This window comes from Pieris napi, chromosome 9 (genome assembly GCF_905475465.1).
Source record: "Pieris napi chromosome 9, ilPieNapi1.2, whole genome shotgun sequence".
NCBI lineage: Eukaryota > Metazoa > Arthropoda > Insecta > Lepidoptera > Pieridae > Pieris > Pieris napi.
Window position 1 is genome coordinate 3045258 of NC_062242.1, and position 21868 is coordinate 3067125.

At 33.6% G+C, this 21868-nt stretch overlaps 1 protein-coding gene across 2 annotated transcripts in view; it reads right to left on the minus strand.

Moving 5' to 3' along the window:
* Positions 1–2131: 2131 nt before the first annotated feature.
* Positions 2132–21868, minus strand: part of LOC125052637 (max dimerization protein 1-like) — a 256765-nt gene continuing 237028 nt past the window's right edge. For both annotated transcript variants that reach the window (XM_047653586.1, XM_047653585.1), the window contains exons 6-7: positions 5412–5563; positions 2132–5028 (exon numbers count right to left, since the gene is read on the minus strand). In XM_047653586.1, the coding sequence (XP_047509542.1) occupies positions 5412–5563 (152 nt within the window). In that variant the 3' untranslated portion in view covers positions 2132–5028. The remainder of the gene's footprint in view (positions 5029–5411; positions 5564–21868) is intronic.

Here is a 21868-nt window from a genome sequence, read left to right on the forward strand (position 1 = left end):
GCTTTGGCACATTTTGTGCATTAGCGTCAAGTATAGGATTTTTTATAATTCGTGCTTGTCTTTAGAAAATCGACCGTGTCCTCCATGTACGGTTTAGGCATTCGCCTGGTACCGCACAACCCTCCGAAAGGCAGATAACAAATTTTAAATTAAATTAAAACTTGCCCTCGAACCGGGAAACGAACCCGGTACCCCTCACCTAGCTGCCACTTATAATAAATAAGACCGCTAGGCTATGAGGCACCTGTCACTCTTTATAACTGAAAATGTGCAATACAGTTTACAGTATTTAATTGATGTATCAGACTGTAAATAGTCAAAACGTGTGACAGGAAGTGGACCTTCAAAAATATGCTTTCTCTATCTGTCATTAGAGCATTCTCTATTTTATAAAAAGCTTTATATCGTTTACCCCTTTTTATTTGTATATAATCTATGTATGTTATAGGTACTAAATTTTACTTTTAATGTTACGTCCTCATAATGTTTATATTGTTGTATATGTTTGACATGATTTCTATCCTCATGTAGTGTAAAATATAAGCTCCGAATATGATAATTCGTTAAGTAGATATTAATGCGTATACCTTAAAAATACACTTTAAAATGTTTCCTTTATTAGCTTTTTGGTATATGTAATAAAACATTTATGTATACCCTCCACGCTAAGACATTTGACGCCTGCTATTGCGTTCACCAAGCAATCCCAGCTTCACACAGCTCGTCATCATCGAAAGCACCATCGTATTTGGGTACCATATTGAAGTTGGGATCGCTAGTCGACGACTGGTCAGTACGTTCCCCAAAACATCGATTTATCGTACTGTGATTTTTTTCGCCCTGTTAAATTTGTTTTTGTACTTAATAAGTTACAATATATACACTCTGTATTCCGTTTTAATATTTATAACTCACGATAGATACGGTTAAGGTAACAGTACACGGTTATTTAGTGCATAAGGTTTTATGATGTTCAGACTATTATTCGATGAGAAAAAGTTTTAATTCGCTAAGAATAACTAACAAAAAGGAAATTGTAAAGAATTAAATAAAACTAACATGTACAGGACAAAATGAATTTAGTCTGAACAATGAGTTGCCCGCTGTTAACGAAAGGTTATGAAAAAAACAGTATTCCTTCCTAGATAAAGTACGTACGAGTATACGCGTATACCAGGTGTAAACTATAGAAGTTGTCAAAGGTTTGGCGTTGTTTATGGCCAATTTATGAAATAATATGCATGATCTGTGTCATAAAGAAGAAACAAAGCTGTAACAGTGGGCAAGACTCTTAACAGCTAAGAAATAATTAAGCTAATTAAGTCACTATCTGGTGCCATTATAACATTCATTTAAGCTATTGTTAACCTGTTTTTCTTGTTTTAGTATGTTTCCATTATGCTGCGATATTAATTTTAACGCTAAGTTTTCGGGACACTCGCAGGTCGATGTCCAATAAGTAAGCAACAATAAAAAGTTGAAATGATTTATTTTTAGTTTTATTTCATCTTAAGTGCTAACTGTCAACAAAATCCTACAACCATTTGACAGATGAAGTCTCAGAATTTTTGTGTCGGGCTGCAGTGTAGTAACGTAAAGTTTTCAATTGAATTGCTCGTTACTTGGCGTTAGAACTTGTCTCTGAATCTCAGCGTCTCATCGCAAGAAACACATGCCGCGTGTGGCAATACAAGTCAGCAGATTGGGATGGGATACCTAGGGTCTTTTTTGCGTTCTACTCTAGACTGGCCATTTCCTTTTCATCGGGTACTACAGATACCGTCGCTGACTCTGTCGCCGAAGTGGTCCTGTCCTTATTTGCGGTGCTGATCGGTGGTAAGTCCCAGTCTTGGTTTCAACGGTATTGCAAGGCCAAATTCCCGGGGCCATTTAACAAAAAATCCTTACGACATAACTAATATCGTTACTTTAAATTGTATGACAATACAAATAATCGTAGCCCATTTGATTTTGGTACATGTTGTATTGGCGTTAGTCGTTCACGCTAGTAATGTTTTTGTTTAAGACCCCTGTCTTGTATCTATCAAAATTGATTTAATTTTAGGAACGAAATCCAATTACATGTTACTAGCGTAACAGGGGAAATGCCGTTAAAATAATACAAAAGAAGTTTTAATTATAATTTTATTAAATTAATTCTATAACTTTTTACATATAGTAAATTATATGTGCCACGTTTCGTCAATTACATTGAATAATGCTGCCATGTCACATCAGCAGTAGTCACAATAGTACCTAATGTTTGCCTCTACGATCAGACAACGACTCTGCGCACGCCGGGACTGATCAAAATGAACACAGCGCAACCCGAAACACTCCGCCATTTCTATTGTTTACTTCACAAGTCAGTGTTACCATAGTCGGCTAGTGTTCCGAGCCGGCGTGAAACGCAGGCAGCCCCACGAAAACCCTCGCCGCTCCACCATCAACTTGGTCCAAGAATATATTTATGAAATAATTTTGTATAAAAATTTTGGCTCCAAATATTTACAGAGTGATATTTTTTACACGCCGGACTAAATTTTATAATACAGCGACTAAGTTGGGTAAACAGTCGAGGAGCGGCGAGAGGCGTCGGACGAGAATTTATTGCAATTTTTTTCTAATAACACATTTCTTATCTAATGAGTGGCGCGCGCTTACAGTGCGGCGCCTATTCTAATACCCTATCGTTACAGTGATACACCTGTTTTATATACGGCGCATACGCGCACCACTACTAGAAGAGAGGACAGACGGAAGATATCGCAAATCAAATTCACTGTAGCAATAGGATACAGATACAATTTAGTTAAGGAAGAGACAACACCGAAGGCAGATCAGACTGGACGTTGGCTACAACTGTCGCCCGCGCTCAACGCGCTTCTTGGTACCTTCTCCCTGTTTCGTGTTTAATATTAACATTTACAATTAACACTCAAGTAGGGGCTTACACAGAATTTGTACTCTTATAGCGTCCCGTCGCCGCACTAACACATTACACTCGCGAACAAAACTGGAGCGATGATCGAAGCGGATGTGAGTCGAAGCAAAACACTGGTACTCGATATAAATAATCAAAATAATATAATGTAAAATAAATAATTTTGTGATAATATATTAAAATATATTTAGGAATATAATCTTTACGATTGAGACAGGACTCGATAGACGCAAAGTTGAGGCGACTCTAGTGTCGAACGACCTTTACGATTACTGGCCTCCCATTAAAAATAAACTGTATTGAAATCAACACGAGAGTCGCTCGCGGTCTTGACTTTGAAAGCTGACAGGCATCGGGCGTATACTCGATTCAAGGATAGTACCAAAATTGACTTTTATTGAATAAGGACTAGATCTTACTCGTTGATGGTAATAAGTACTGTTGTAAACGGAATAGAAAAAGCTAAACCGAAATTAGACCATAAATAATAAATCGGATGGGGCCAAATGAAATGTCAATGTCAATTTTGGCGGATGAAGAGCGCGGATAGTTTGAGTGCGAATGGCGCCCGACGGACACACGGCTCGGCCGTAACTGATATAATCTTAAGAGATCAGGCTGTCATTTCTAAAACAAACATAATTACAAATGATTACAACTATACTTATACATCCATACGTCAAACCACTTACAATATGAATGAATTGATAATAATTGGGTCCAAAGTGATGAGATTTATAGTGTTGCCATAGACTATCGATGCGATAAAATTTGATTTTCGAAACATCAATAATCTTTATTCGTGATAACTGGCAACACTGATTCGATACATGTCAAAGAAATTAAAACATAAGATACCATTCGTACTTAGAAAATGAATTAACAATTTATTAATTATAAGATATAATAGTAATAACAAAAATATATTGTGTACTCTAACTTCAGCTATTTGCTTTATCAACAAGATTGTATTGTCGAGCTTTCATAAAATATTTTTTTTGGTACGAGTGTCCATATAAATCGAAATCCGCCTAGTAATTATGTCATCTTTCTGTACATACTATATAAATTTAGAATGCCTGAAGCTTGTAAATATTAATTCTGTCTAAATAAATACTAAGTCTTATGTTTTACATTTAATTTTAAGTCCTTTAAAACAATGACACATTACCAGTACAGTTTCATGACAATGAAGTGAGATCATTAATAAATCAATATTTAATACTTAAACATAGGATGTTAGTTTTTTTGATAAAAAAACGTGTCCTTTTATTGTATTTGTGCCATACAGATTGAAATGATTAGTATTAAAGTTGAGATTAGCACAGAGAAATTTTTGACACGTCAAAGGTACAAAGTAAATTCAACGACTTCATTGATAAAAATAAGCCGCATTTTTACTACCATTACTTTTATATAAAAAAGGTTAGAACTTAATTTAATTTTTTGGTGGGTTGCCATAATGATGAACCCCAAAATTATATAGAATTTAGTCTCGCCTTTACAGATCTAATTCTATTTGATTAATTTATACAAGAAAAAATAATTATATACAAAAAATATAATTATCGATATTTTATCTATACAACATTCGCTATTTGAGACGATAGCGACACTTATATTGTAAAACCAGTAACAATAAGTACCTAAAGATTTTACTTTGACTTGAAAAAAATTATAATCAAAGATGTAACAGTTGGGTCGGGCGGCTGAACATCGGCGCCCGTTGTGATGATAATGGAAGAAGCGGGTGACAAATTAATTTAAACATTCAATCCAAAACAAAAGAGAGAAGAAACGAAAGTATTTTTTTGGCAATTTTGTACTCGGTAATGGTTAGCGGTGTGTCGTTTGCGCGGTGTCGCGTTGTGTCGCGTTTTAATCGCGATAAAAGTAGCGCGGTGCGGCGCGGTCACTCCGGGAGTCACTAGTGATGTCACGGGACGGGATCCCCACTCAGTCACGAACAACAGTCGTCCCAGTACATGAATCAACAAAATGTCCTACGTTTGTTTTTACGTTACGGAGTCACGCGCGGCAACAAACATGGCCGCTGCCGCGCGCTCGCACCGCGCACTGCCCACCTGCAAATAAAATACAGACAATTAATTTTTCACGCAATAAAAATATTTCTCACGTACAAACATAATATATAGACGAAAGTCTAAATGCAAACTTTTTTCTACAAATACAAAGAACACTGACTAAAGCCTAAACCAGTAATATTATAATTTCCGATCTCGTAGTTTACTAGTTGATACCCACCAATAACAATTGCAAATATGTACATATATTATGTATGAATGTATAATGGCGATTTATTTGTGATATCCTTGACGGTCGTGGTTAAAGGAATCAGCGATTAGGTCGGTATGTTCCGTTTCTGTCTCAAGAAATTATCATGTGATGCAGAAATTGTTCTATTCCCTATTAGAGAGCATCATACGTAATAAATAAATAGTCTGACCTAGACCCTGGTGTAACGAGAACGCGCGGGCTTCGTACAGCGCCGCCTGCGTCCGCCCACACCAACGCCCACGCCACTGTCACCGCTGTGGCCGCTCACTAGCGACTCGCTGTCGCTCTGGTTCGACGTGTAGCCGATGACGTCCACTTCATCTGGAATTCGAAATTCAAAAATCAATATCCGTGTACTCTAAAAAACTTACGAAACTAAAATATTTTCGTATGATTTCGAAGGTTTTTAATAATATTTCTTTAAACATGCGTCTTTAAAATTGTAGCTATAACCTAAATTGATTATAAAGAATCAATTCCATTACTCTAATCATTTAAGTCTATATTAATTTCGATCTATAAAGCACGTTTTTAGATAACCGAATTACGACCGATATTAATTGGAAATCACTTATTACAACTACGGATTACTAAAAAAAATTTCGAATACAAACAGAAATATTCAATTAAAATTATAAAAACTATTTTTTTGAGGGTAAGTAGTAAAATATGCATCTCTCTTATCAATCTCTATTATATCGCGACTAATCCTAGTCTAAATGTAACGTTTTTAAATCTCTAAAATACCATTTCGCTGGCACTTGATACGCAATTTTCAGCACATTTAGCTGCATAAATGTCATTGGATGGCAAGGGTCAGGTTTTACCCGGTGTCGAGCACTCATATTGCTTTGACCCAGTTACCCTATACCCCGTGAAACGACGATCCACTGAATCTTAAATTGAATTTGAGATATTCAAATTTTCTGCTTATTTCAACTTAAATTTAAAAGAAACAATCCGATCGTTTGGAAGACAGTTATTAAATATAGGTTCACAGTTTGGTAAAAAATATTCAAATAACCTTCTTATTGATATTTAAATATATTCAGAAATGGACCTTAAGATAGTGGTGTCAATTATTACTGTTTTTATTATCTTGTATTGCCGTGTAATAAGCAATATTTACTGTTATGATTTTCGAAATTTACTTAACAAATATCTGGTTTTGGAACCCCGTTAGGTATTTTAAAGTGTACTTAGAACTAATACGCTTTTGTAAACTTAATCACAGGATTACATATAAAATAAGCCATATGAAAACCAACATTTCAATCAAATCACTATACCTCGATGAAAGGATTTGGATTAAACAGCCAGGAGACTCACGCCGCGCCTCGTCGGCTTATAACCACTCCAAATATAATTTTCCTATGATAGATTTCTTCAATTTCTTAGCATATTACATTTAATATTTAATAAGGTGATTTTCGCAGGGTATAATTTCGGTGAGTTTTATTCAAGGATAACAAAATGTTGTGATCCCGTAGAACGCTGAAGAAAATTTAACTATATTAGATTATAAAAGGGAATCCATTAATATTGTTACATGGTACTTTACGTTAAAAAAATAATCTTATACGAAAGCTTTCTTCCACAATTGCACAAGGATTGAAGCCTCAAAAAAAGGATCCCAACGCGTGATTTATTAAAATAAAATGCCCTTGCTGCTATGCAAGTTCTCAAAATAATAAGAAGTTTAGCATTAAACCGCCATTTAAAGAGCAATCAAGATTAACGCATTGGACTAGCTAGTAATGACATAATATGTATTTAAATTATATCTAACAAACTAATAGTTTCGACGTGACTTAGTCTTAGTCTGACTCCAGTACTCGTACTTCAAAAATGTATTGGATTTTGACATACAGTGCTGAATTTCCTTTCTGAATCTCACAATCACACAAAAACTATGCGTTACAATAATCGAAACAAGAGCTAGAAATCGTAAAGAACTTATAATTGAAAAACTTAATTACAAGCACAGCCTCAATGCAAAAAAAAATCTTGCATAATTATAAAAAATTATCGTTTTATTTGAAGAGATCTACCACATGTATAGTCCGCCTAACGTCACCCGTTTGTCGACGTAGCGATAAGCTTTGAAGATTCGATCGAACGCGATCGACTCGCATAGATTAATCTAACGTGCTTTGAACGTTAACAACTACAGTTTTGAATGGAAATTATCTTGAATCTGGCTAAGTGCCTTGTATGTGAATATATTAACGACAAAGACCAGAGAAACGTATTGATTGTAATTAAAACCACACTTTCGGTTTTAATAGTATTTTGATATATAAATTATATTTTTATAACTATTTATTATAAAGACAGTTGAAATAAAATGGCGTACAAGAACCTTTCAGGACTGCGAATTTGACTTCTGTATTTGTTCTAAATAATAGACAAGTATTCAAACAAATTTAGGCATGTTGTTTTCTTTCACCGTATAAGCGAGTATTAAACGCTCACATATAAAGTACATTGGTGCGACCTAAGCCACGATCAGGGATAAGAGACTTCAAACTCTGAAGCCACTGCTTAGTGCTAGCTGACGCCTAGAAAGATCCAAAAATAACATAACTGTTTAGGCCTATTAATTCAAAAACTCTCCCCATTATACCAAAAAAAATTTCCGAAAATTTCTCATAATTCAAACTTATTACAGGAAATCCACACTACTTGTAAAGTAAAACACTTCGCTACATCCAAGCTATTTTTCCATTAATGTCCCTTTTAATATTAAAAGAGTTGTCAAAGACGCCATATCCATCAAAGTTTTTCACCCTTTCAAACAACGAAAAAGTTACTTGTTATAAACTTGATGTAATATTCACGTTGGACTGCGAATTTCCCACGATTCTCTACTTATACGATAACTTATTTACACCACAGAATAACGGGTATTATATAATATGTATATTAATTATTCCTCAATCGTAAAAACTAAATATGGCGTGAAAATTATAACCTCTATTATTAAAACCCAATGCAAATGCAAATAATTTGTTTCAAGTTTCCCTTTTGATCTAGGAACCGTACATTTTGGTCCTTCGAGCCGAGTTCTGGGAGTATAAATTATTATTATTCGCATATCCGATAAATCATCTATTTCAAGAATACAAAGACTACTGCATAAACATTTCATTCCTCCAAATAGAACTGTAACTATATTACAATAATAATTACTGCACATTCTAACAAATGTATAATCTGGATAATAGATAACAGTACTTTATAAATAAAGTAAAGTAAAGTAAACAGTACTTCTAGGATACCGCTCTTATATTTGGCAGTCTGCATCTACAATAAGTACGATGACGTCATACTCCAAGTCGCACTATGGAAGTGATCTCAAGTGCTTAGCACACATACAACAGATCTTGACATCAGCAACGTACGGGTCAGTAGTTTGACTAATCGAGGAAGTGGAGACTTCCTCCACAGGCTCATAAGGTAATCTTTAAGATGTCCTCGGGGCCCCTAATTTCAAAAGGCGTAAGGGCCAATCCGTCCCTGCTTGTTGTCATGACGGAAATCACGGAGGTACCCGGTAATGGTTGCCATGACAACGCCCGTTACAGGTATCGTAATTCACTTTACGCAGAACTCGTTCTTGAAGATTGAAATTGGAAATATCTGTTCGTTGAAATACATCAGTCAATATACGGAAAGATTTTTATTACACAGTACTGTTTCAATACTGGTTTTCTTGAGAATTCTCCGCGTTATAGGGGGAAATACCGCGTTATCTGGAGCTTGGCGTTATACGAAAACGCGTTATGGAGCGATTACTGTAATTTGCGTATACAATTTATAATTATTTTGCTGTTATATCTTCTAAATAGCCATATAATAGCTATAAAGTTACTGATAACCAAGTTTCCGAGATAGAAGACCATATTCCACAATCTAATTCACGAATCAAGAAGGAAATGAGAGCTGTCGTCCGGCGGATATTGAAATTGTAAAGTTGGGACAACTTTTTGCAGCCAAAAGATGACTTCGATTCAAAGTGCAGGAAATAAGTGAGCTTCAAAGACTCTCCATTTCTTATATCATTTATATTTCTCACTACGTTTTGCGTCTTTAGCTTCGAGAAATCAAATTACATAGGAATAATAATCCGACAATTTTTTTACGAATACTAAAATATTACGTATATTATCTATAACATACCAGTCATTGTAAAATACACATACCAATGTATATATATATATATTAGTTACCAATAGAAACGAAATGTTAAATTAATCCTTTAGTTTTTCATACATACATAAATTGTAATATATATAGTAATGTAATGGTCGACATCACTTATATTCTTTATAGGTAACAGAACAGAACATAGTATCACTTAGTTTTAAGAAGCCATAAATAAGTTACAGCTTTTTGTTAGTCCATCATCGCAACCCCACTACCCATAATTTTATGTTATAAACCCTTGTTTTAAACGATTAACGACAGTTGACACTTAGCTTCGACTCAGTTTCATTTATTTGATCATCCCTCCAACAACCGCCACCGAACTTAACTCCCGTTAACCCTTTTATTCCCGGTTATTACTAGCTGAAACATGACCATATCCAAACGCAGACATGTATCTACCTTAAGCCAATCAGAACTTGTAGTTTCTTGTTACCGCTTATGACATTTTAAACCTAATTTACATTTCCGGGAAAACTCAACGCAACATAAAACTGCAAAGGCTTCTAGTGTAATTAGTTTGTCTTAAGGAATTCAACCCAATGCCTTTAACTTCTTGATAGTTAATATGTAGACGCGTCGTCGAAATGCGCCGCCTAATCGTATTTATTAGGGGCTTTGTATACATATTCATTATGTACTAAGACTAAGATCAAGTAGAGAAAGTAGAAACAGTACCTCCTACGTTTGATAACATCACCTAACATTACGCATTGACCAATTCAACATTATACAAGTCCTATAAAAAAATATTTTTCATCAAAACCATACAACGCTTTTTTAGATCTAATACAAGTTAACCATCAGGCTTAAATTATCATTCCTAGGGTTATACATGTCAACCTTAAGTGCTTAAGGAAATGTAAAGAAATTATATTCTGTAATTTATTATTAGTAATATGTAATAATAATCAGTGGCGCTACAACCTTTTTAGGTCTGGGCCTCAGATTTCTGTATCTGTTTCATTATCATTTAATAATCTAATATTAAATAAATAATTTATTATTAAATCATCAATGAATAATTGTATGCATGTATATACTCCTAAGTAGCGATTATATTTTCGAATGATATATGTTTATTTAATATAGCGCTTAACCTTTAATTCAAATTACACAATCTTTTAGTTACTCCTGCGTTTTCAAGAAGCGGTAACAAGTAACGACTATGTTCTGATTGGCTTAAGGTAGACACATGTCTGCGTTTGTATATATGGTCATCATATTCAATTTCATATATGTTTGCCCGTTTCCTCGTCATATAAAGTAATGTATCACACAACATCACTTCACATTACGCGCAACATGATAGCACGCCCTAAGATTATGTTAGCGTAAAGTTCCGAACTCTGAGCGCCCATCGAATATTCTGTCTAATCCAGCCTTTAGACACGCCATACTTGTGTAAGAGGCACTTAATCTCTAAATAATCACTATACAAAAGGTTATCTAAATGATAATGCCTTTTAAGACATATCGCGTACCTTAATGGCCCCTGACGATCTCGCTCAGGCATTATATATGAGCTAGTTTTCCGGAATAATGGAGCTGGAGAGAATATATTTTTGCCTAAATTGATCCTATTACATAGAAATGGAGGAATCATATTTATACGCAGTTCTTTAGAACGCTTGATGGAACATTTCATTCAAGTATTATACTTACTGAAACCAAGTAGGTTTATTTAGAATTAAGATAATAATAACAAACACAAGTTTTTAGATTAGAAATGATATTTAGATTTGTTTTAGATTAACCATTACATACAAAAAACAGTATATTTAAGAGGTTTTCTTGACTTTAACCGACTCTGAATTATTCTATCAAATACTTTTGTCCGTTTTTCGTTGGCCTGGTTTGAATGTGTCCTTTAGAAAAAAGGATTCATTTTAAATTGGAACGAACAAGTTTCCATAAATTTATAATTTCATTACGATGCGAGTGAATAGGCAATGGTAGTCAATACCCACAACTATTGCATCAAAGCTATTCATTTGATAGACATAATTAATTTTACAATCAGTCAATCAGTTGATAGCATAATTATTTATTGGCATACCTACAGCAACTTACATACAAGCAAGACAAGAAAGAGAATACATTTTTAAACATACAAAACACAGTTGCACAAAAAAATAAAGAAAATATTAGAGAAGAAATATAGGTTTATTAAATGCTACAAAAACAGAATTTGAACGATAACCTTATTATCTAGTACTGTGACAAAAAAACTATTCAAATACATCGAATGCAAAATGGTCAATTGTGTTACTAAGTTATTATTTTAATATATTAATAAAAAAAACAACGTGTTATTAATATTTTTGTACTTCTATTAAAGCTGGTGCCGTCGGAAATTAATAAGCATTTATATATAGAAAATTGTGTTAAAAATATTTCTGCGTCTTTTTCACCGGAAACCGAGCCTAAAATCCACGTCTTTATAGCTATGAGTTAGCTACTACGTCACTGCGTTAGACATAGTGTGGTATTATTTTGAATAATTAAATTTAGTGCCAATAAACAAGCGTTACCGATATCACCATAAACACCAGACGTCTTTAAAAACATGTAAAATCGTCATAAAACCAGCCATTCCTCGTCATTAAACGTCTATCACTCGACATCAACTTTTAAGTGATTCTTAGGGTAGGTTACGTAGTGCTGTTCCCATACGTTTAATAAATCGTTACGATAATTTTGCTTTATAGAAAGTTTCGTGTCAAAAAAAAAACGAAAAAAGAAACAAAATATTTTTTTTCTTATATAAAGACTGAGCTTTACGTACGGAGATGTATATTTATTATTTATCGTCATATTGCAATCAATCAATCGATCAAAATCAATCAAAAATAATTTATTCATGTAGGTAACACAATGTACACTTATGAACGTCAAAAAAAAAAAAATACATTAAATGTTTCGAATTTTACATTAACGGAACTGAACAGAGAACACAGAACTGGCAATAAACTCTCCGCAGCTACAAGTAGGTACAGATTATAATAATTAATATAAAGGAACAACATTTAAAATAAACTTCTGGCGAAATTACAAAGCATATCACTAAAACTTTGATACAGTACGTTTTAAAACATTCCAAGTATTAAATTGTTAAACTCAAACAAGTAGGTACTTAAACGCGGACACAAGTCGATATTTAAAATGTTTTTATAAAGAAAATCGCCAACCCTACGGGAATTGCGATCACCTCCGTCAGTTCATTTAACATGTATTGCAGGAAATTGGCGCGAGGGAGTCCATAGCAATCCGGCTGCTGTTATAATTAGTGTCGAGTAGTTTCTAGTTGTATACCACGGAATGCATACGAATCGATCCTTTGGCAACGGATATTGAGCGAACAAATAGCCAAAGCCTCGGGTTATTGATATAAATTGGACGAAGGTAAACACTAACTTTAAATATAGAATTATGTATACAGTCTGCGTGGCAATACGTGGGGTTGCTATCATTAAAATCAAATGATGACAACCCCAATGCTGTGTCGTTTATAGATTTTAGAACATTTGCCCATCGATTTTTAAGATTTATTACATTAAACACCGGATTAACCTATGTCTATAGATTGCTAGTTTCTTTTTTTAAGTTGTCTATGTCAACGTTACTTCTTGGTATTAAGACGTGCCTGTTTCCCAACGCACGGTACCTGATATGCGCAGCCGGGATTCAAACGTTTAATCACTAAGCCAGAACTACTGTAACTTTAAAAATACATCGGCAAATGCTTTCAAAGAGGCAAATGACTGCATGCATATTCGTGCACTTCTAAAATTCCGCTCTCCATCGAGACGAGTACAAAAGAAATATAAAAATGCGAATAAAAATGCAGGAAGTGTTTGTGTTGCATTTCAATATTTATTATTGTAAGAACTCTCGGAGAAAATTGAATTCGCACAAAGTGTGGATGACGTCGTGGAAGTTGTAACTCGCAAGCTTTCAGCATTTTTCTGTAGACTTTTATTCTACTTTTACGTTTGCTGTATAGTTAAGTCACTTGGATATTCAAAGAAAATGTTTAATAACATCCGAATGAGTGACTCCTTACTAAAGGCAAGCATTAAAAGCTTATAATGGTGTTGCCAAGTCGGAATCGATTTGGGACTTTAACAAATTAAGTAGCTTGGTTTAACGCACACACTAAATTGGAGGCTGTGTTTGATTCCCGTTTCATCAATCTGCTAATAACTAATAAAAATAATAAAGAAGCCCGTTTTATTTTCAATCATGACAAAATAGCCTATCTGCTTCCTTCAGTACCGTCGATCGGAACCCTATCACGGGTAAAGGCCTCCTCCAGCTTTTTGCAACTGAATCTGTCAATGTCTCTCTTTCTCCTTTCGTTTACCGCTTCTCTTTCTTCTATCCACCTTTTTTTGGGCGACCTCTTCTCCTTCTTCCTCTTGGTCCTTTCCTTACAGTCTTTACGGTTCAATATCTGTGTATCTTGCTATATGCCCCGCCCATTGCCACATCAGTATTAGGACATAATGTAAGGCATCTATCACATTTGTTCTTCGTCTTATTTTTTTGCTTTGAATTTTATGTTTTTTAATAATTGTTTTATGTAATCCAATAACTAAGAGATAGGAATATTCTGCAATAAGCATATCTGTGGGGATTAGAGAATCAAGTAATTATGAAGCATTTCCATGTAAAAATTGGTAACAATGGTAACAAATATCTTTAGTTTGCATTGAAAGAGGTGAAAATCTTTCATTGTGAATAATATACGAACTACAATTGTTGTACATATATGGCTAACAATATGATAATATATATTTAAAATAATCATATAAATAAATACATTATGTAATTAAAAGAGCCACATTAGCATATACAGTTCGCGTAGCTCTCGTTTCGGAAATCCGTAGCAGAGAACTAATTAGCCGTTAACGTCGGCCGCGCTTCCGTTATCCTCTCGACGATGTACATATACATATACTATATAATATATGTTCTTTTGCTAGCTGCAAAACTTATATGCATTACTTATATTTTGAACTAATTATAACGTCACGGTGACCACGCACGCTGTAAAGCACGCGAAACGTCGGATAAATTTATAATTATGTTAAATAATTGTAAATTTATAATAATACATAACTTTAATCCGGTTAAAAAGTTTTTTCTTTAAATGTGTAAATGTTATGTCAATCAAAGACAATACTATGTAATTATATATTACATTAAAAATATCAAGACATAAATCTGAAGGCAAGATCCAAAAGTTGCAGCGCCAACTGGTGCCAAATATACAGTATTATATATGTCAAACTATCTGAACCTATTTAATTTGTATTATAATTGATCTCATATGTAACATAGATTCCATCAAAGAGCACTCAATTTCGTAGATATAGAAATAAGTTAATTGTTTCCGTGGTTTAATGGTTAATATTTCCCGTGATGGACTCCCGACGAAAGTGATTATTTGGGCTTACACGCGAGGAATATATTGGATTGATTAATGGGTCACGGGATTTTAAATAGTGATTTAATGTTATTTGAACTGTACTTTGCAAGCTAAATGATTCAACGATTAGTAGCTAAATCGATTTAAAAAAAATTGTTCAGACAGATACTATTTTTTTAATAATATCTAAAGTTATTTCCACGCCAATATTAACACTTAGTTGCGGTCAAATGGGAATATTATAAGAAAGCCTCGGGAGGAAGCTAAGGAAATTCCTTATACCAAAAATTACTTAGCCCGATAAATCAGTTTCCCGTGACGTCATTTCCTTACACCCTCCCACACCTTAATCCCCATAAACCTCGGTTATTTATTTGTTTTCCGCACACAAATTATCACAGCGACAAGATATTTCCCATTATGTAATTAATGGTAGGCATAACATGAGAAAACCTTTATTCATGTGTGGTGAAAAACAACTGAAAATCGAAATTCTATTTCCAAATTTAAGGGTCCCCGCACATGGGCCACCGGCCACAACCACAAAACGCCGCCACTGGCATATTTCCTGTAATTTTCATACATTTTATATGGACTCGCCGCACACGGTGGCGCCGGTGGCGGCCACACGGTACAAATTGTCGCAGCTTGCTTCTTGTGGCTCGCACCGGCCACTAAACGCCGACACAAAAAGCCGCCACACGCCACTCGCGCGATTCCGCGCCCCTCTCTCCCTTACCTCAGTTAACCTGAAGTCGACGGTAACGCACGCACGTAGTCTGTGTTTCATATAGGTAGATAAATATGGATATAGAATTATTTATATCAGAGATACAATCCCGTCCTGCGATTTGGGATTCAAAAAGTGATAGTTTTAGTAATAGAGGAGAAAAAGTGAAGGCCTGGGAAGAAATCTCGTGTTACTGGCCAGCTTGTATTTTGTATATTTTCGAGTCCCAATATTTTCAAAGTGTAACGAAAATTGAAACCATCCCTTTTGCGAATAAAGTTGTGCAAAATACAACAAGATTTCACAATGTCTTCCGAGAAATGAACAGAAGTGTTTAATAGGCGATGTAATATTCTCCATTTGTTTGCTAGTACGCCGAAGGTACACTCAATGCAACGTCTGGCACGGCTTAACCTATAATTGAAAACTTTTTTGTCTAAGTCCAAATATTTTCCAGAATATGGCCTCATCATATTTTCACTGAGGCCAAATGCTTCATCATGTATAGTTCAATAGTTGTCGATTACCGACCTGTCGTGGTGAGGGGATATTTAATGTCTTTCTGTGTATCCAATAACTACGGTTTCGTCTTCTACGACGACGTCTTTTTATCAAAAGTAGCGCAATTAAACCTTCTTCGTCAGAGTCCATTATGATACTGCAGGCAAGGGTTAAAAAAAGTAGCAGCCACCGACCGCAAGTGTCGACCACCGGCCACAAGTGGCTGTCGCGCGCTTCAGCTACCTTTGTAGCCGCTTCTAGCTTCTCGTGGCGGCGTTTGTGGCTGTGGCGTGTGGCCCGTGTGCGGCGACAGTAAACGAAACGTTCAAACATTATATTCCGTATGTATTTATGCTAGTACTATTTTTATAGAATTTCCGTTCTCAGAAATTACGTAACAATAATCATATTTTAAAATAATTCAGTGTAAAAAACAGTGACTACCTTATTTGAGAGCTTTAATTGCTAACTTAAACATATATACTGCACATATATATATAAAATAAATACTAAAAAAAAGCTTCAGTCCGCAGCTTTGCCCGCGTAAGTTTTGTGCAACTTCTTAGAGATATTTTTTTTATCAATTTACATATAATCATTAAGAAACCAAAGTTTCCTCAGTATTCACAAGTATATCTATTGGTGAAAACCGTAGTAGTTTTAAATTATTATATAGTATTTAAATTAATTATTGAGACATTTTCAAATTGAGTCAGTCTCATTACGTTCTTTTACTTTAATATTGACAAAACATACTTTTTATACAAATATTGTAGAAGTAGTATTACAAATAGTTTCAACTTAATATATAATACTTCCTATAATACTTATAATACTTTATTTAAATTTAACCACTCACCAATGTATCCTGAAATATTGGAATTAAAATCATTCTAGAAGCAAGAAATATCTAGAATGTTAATATCATATTAGACATTTGGCGCTTGACATTAAGATTTATCGCCAGCTCGTTTGACCCGAGCACAGAGATTTATAAGTCTAGCAAAACAATGGCTAAGTGAAAACATTATTGATTGTAATCAGTCTGCTAAGAGTATTCTCTCGTTTACGAAACGTGTAGCATTTGTTTTATACGCAACGTGATTGATGGACGTGATCTTTAATTAAAGTATGTTATATATTTTAATTAACACATTATGAATGTGTATGTGTGTGACATATATCATAACGTGTATGATGAATATTTTAGCTGGGTTTAAGATCCTGGCGTGCGATAGGTCCAATCTATGAGTGTGTTATGAATTGGTTACAGGCGATCAATGCCCCAAAAATAGCCAAAGTAAACTAAATAAACCCTTAATCCCTTAATACTATTATTTTATATGCCAATAAATTAAAACACTTTTTTTACTCTTTAGGAAAGTTATATTGACTACAATTGTCATATACATATGACAATTCATACAATTAGATAGATAATAACAAACAACAGCAAACATTGCTATGTTAACAGTAACATATTAAATATAAATAACGCATTATATCTTCGAAAAGTAATGTAAAGCTCAAATCTCAGTGCTTTAGTTTGGTGACAAAAATGTACCTACAAAATGTCTTCGAAAGAACACGCTTTAAACTCAAGTTACTGAAAATGTATCAAAATCAATAGGGCAAGGTATAATTTGAAAAAAAATCCAATCTCGTAAGTCATTTGACGCGTGTAGCAATTCAATCGGGAGCAAATTGGTGCGCGAATCTGATTCTTTGAAAAGTTTAACGATGCCTCTACGAGATGTGACTGTATTATTACTATTTACTCAAGTATAATGAAAAGGCTCAAAACTGTGAATATTATTTATGTTTTTCAAGAAATTGAAACGGATTTAAACGTCTGTCTGTGTCTGTGTGTCTGTGTTGCTGATGGAAAGCATTAGAGAGAGTTAAGTATCAATTTTTGTTATACAAACAGGAATAATCAATACAAATAAATCGACCGAGAAAACAAACGTATCCGAAAAAACAAAATATTATCTTATTTAAAAAGCCAAAATTCGGAACTCGAAATCATAAAGCTTCATAAAAAACACAAATTACATGTTAAAAACAAAAGGCACAAAGCTGCTAAAAGGACCAATTAAAAGCGTATACGAAACAAAAGCGCATAATGCACTCAAAAATTTTAACGAACCCGGATACGAAACATCCCAAAAATCCCCTTTTTATTTACTCTTCTATGTTGCATAAAAAGATACACAGACCTTTATTTAGTTAAGAAGTAAAAAAGTTGACAAAGCTTAACAAGCTCGCTGTCAAACTCAAAGGCTGGCGCTTCGAGCGTTTTGCGTTTATCTCTTAAATATATTTAGCTTTTTTGATACAGCTATCCAGTTCCTCGGTAACAAGCGACATTGTTGGAGGGATGACGTAATAAACAGTTAAAAACGTTAATGAGCTCGAAATAAAAAATAATTAACATTTAATATTTATATCGTCACTGATAAGACTAACATTTGACTAATGTAAATCAATACCTCGGTGTTGCACTCATAAAAAAAAAAATTCAATTATCTCCCTTTTTAAGGGTGCGTACAGACTATGTAACATATTATATTACTTGTGTTTTATAACACGTCCACATTATGTAACCTTGTTATTCAACATTATAACATAAAACAATACTGTACACATTAGAATAACAATGCAATATAACAATGTTATATAACCATTTTAAATAACGAAAGAAAAAGAAAAAAACACGTAGATGCTGGGTTCGTCCTAGCATACATATCAATAACATGTTATTATAACATGTTTTATAACATTCAGTGTCCACATTATCTGAAACATGTTGTATAGCAATGTTGTATAACATGTTATGTTATATTGTATGTACGCACCTTAAGAATAGATTGATAAAGACAAAATATTAAACTATAAGAACAGTTTGTATGAAATTAATAATTTCACAGACTAACAAAATACACCAAAAGATAATATTAAATTCCCTGGAACAGTTTATTACTATTAAACTGATCTCCAGCAAATTTAGTACTCAGAATGAGATACGTTTTTAATCATTGCAACTTAATATCTTGAGTTTAATAAATATTTACAACTATGTAAATACAGACACGTATGAGAACGTATTAAAATTTTTGTACTCTCAAATATAGGCCTTCTTACATTTAGAATAGAAGCAAAATTCGTGTTCGCATGAAATTTTTACTACCCCATAAATTTACACATACATTTGTTTGTAAAAAAGGAATCCAGTTTTATTCTTCGCATGATATATTCCATTCATAAAACGAAAAATCCGATTTCGTTTCGGCCATTCATATTTTGTCCCTTTTTAGCAGCTGATACATGAATATAGCTGGCCTTGTCGCGTCGATAGATTAATATTAAGTTGCTTTTAGTGTTCGCGATATATCACTTGTCCACGATTTTACATAAATCGTCCTAAGAGGTAAAATATTACAGTACATTAGGCTGTAAGTTGAAAGTAGTTGAGACTTTTATTAAATATCTTTTTATTTTTAATGGTCTACTTTGACCTTTTTACACATTTGTCCGTCACAATTAAATAGTTTCAAATACCGTCAAAAAGCTAAATTCGATATAAACATTAAATGACAAATAAAAAGACACGTATAATTCTTAAGAAATTTTAATTTTAATGGTTTACTTTTTTATACCGGTAAATTATTTTATTTTTTCCCGCATCCTTGGAGCAAAAATGATAAATAAATTGTCAAGAATACAAAGTAAAATTTTGCTTAGTAATTTCACTTTGACAGCTTATGAAAGTAGGTTTTTATAGTTCGAAAATTTAAATAAGAAAATACCATAGAAGATCCAAAACAAGTAAAAGACGCTTACACAGCCCAGTAACTTCAACGACTTGAACGTACGACTATTATCCTTTGTGCGTGCAAAACACATGTATAAACTAGAAACTAAGAGACTCCCTCACAATAAACATTTAATTCATATGCAAATGCTTATTTTTACGGTAGCAATCACCATACAAACTGCCTATGAATGGAAACTCTGAAAGCTTTTGCCCTTTGAAGACTTTTACGCCGCTTTCCGTATTAAAAAGCTCTAACGTAGACAAAAATGTCAGTCTTTTTTTATGAAAATGTCTTTTTTCAATGGCCCCGCGCAGCCTACTTCGCTATACTATGCAAATCTTTCCGTATTTCGGTAACGGGCAGTTAGTTAAATGGTAACCATTTTATAGAAATGAAGTAATTAAGAGGGAAAATCTACTTAATTCTGTGCTTAATTAGGCCGAAATTTGAAGCTTTAATGTAATTAAAAGTATTCATATGTGTAGATTCATTTAATATCTCGCGTAGTCTTTCTGTAGTGTGCTAAAGTTTGCCTGAGGTTATATTTGGATTATACAGTATTAATTAATTATTCAATCAATAAAGATTTGTTGTCTGTTAGTTTAAGTTATTAAAAAATCTCAAAACGTTTATTTTTAATAAAATTGGACCAGTTAATATATATGTATATTGTATATGTGTGTTGTATGTAGTCTTATGTTATGGTACGCCAGGTAAGGTTATGGCCAAGTTCAAACCAATATTAATATCAGATAACAGCTATATGTATATATTGGTATGTTAGTATGATTGATATTATTTAAAGCTTTAGCTTAAGGTGTTTAGGTATGTACTGCTGACTGGCACTCGAGGCAGGAATAGGTTATACCCTACAGTCGTTGTATGGTGCTGTGAGTTTCAATACATAAATAAAAATAAACCTTTTTGATGTTTTTACGACAAAGAGATTACAAATAATATTAACGGAAATTTCGTGTTCATAGTAAGGTAACGCAAGTCTTAACGGCACTATCCAATCAATTTTTACGACACTTCTTGACATAAACATATATTTATATGTGAATAAAAAACTTATACGTGTTCGCAAAGTTAATTCATAAAATACAGGAAATAGGGTAGGTGCGGAAGCAATCACGTATATTTATTTTGTGATTTGGCTTAGCACATAAATGTACTAAAAAGTTGTCGCTATTATTATTGGCTGGATATTAAAATCTTATTTTGTATAGTTAACGTTTCTTGTGCTGAATATCTTAAGCAGTACGCCGCTATTGCTAAATCAAAATGGCGTTCAATCTCTTTTGACAGATGACAGTCAGCACTGACAGTTGACGTTGTTTTGATTTCATAATGTTTATGTAAAATAGATGTTGTGTCTGTAAAAAACCGAAAGTAATTTAAAAATATGTTAAAGTAATTCGAAAGTAAAATATGCCACGTGCTACAAAATTGTATACTAAAAAAAGTGAATTGACACACCACCGAATTCTTATACACAGTGTGACAGATATAAGACTGACACAACAATGTGTTTGTTTGAATTTCTATTAATTTTCACATACGTGTTTAAAACAATACAAAAGAAAACATAAGACACCGTAGAGTAGCTAAATGTAAATACATTAACAAGGCGTATCTCAATACTTCAAAGTAAATGATATCATACAAATTGCTCAGTGAAATGAAACTTTTTAATATCCATTAGATCATCCAAGTATTCACAATGCTCAAGCAGGCCTTTTGTATGAAGCCTTACATAATTTAATTTTGTTTCGAGCTAGGCGCATTATCTTGTAAGACGATAAGCTAAAACATCGAACGACGTAGTATTTTATAAGCTCATTACTGCTTTTTTAAACTGGGTTATTCAGTTAAGCTGACGATTAAACGATCATCTCCCGGAATTTTAAATCTTGAAATGCCTCAAAACTTCT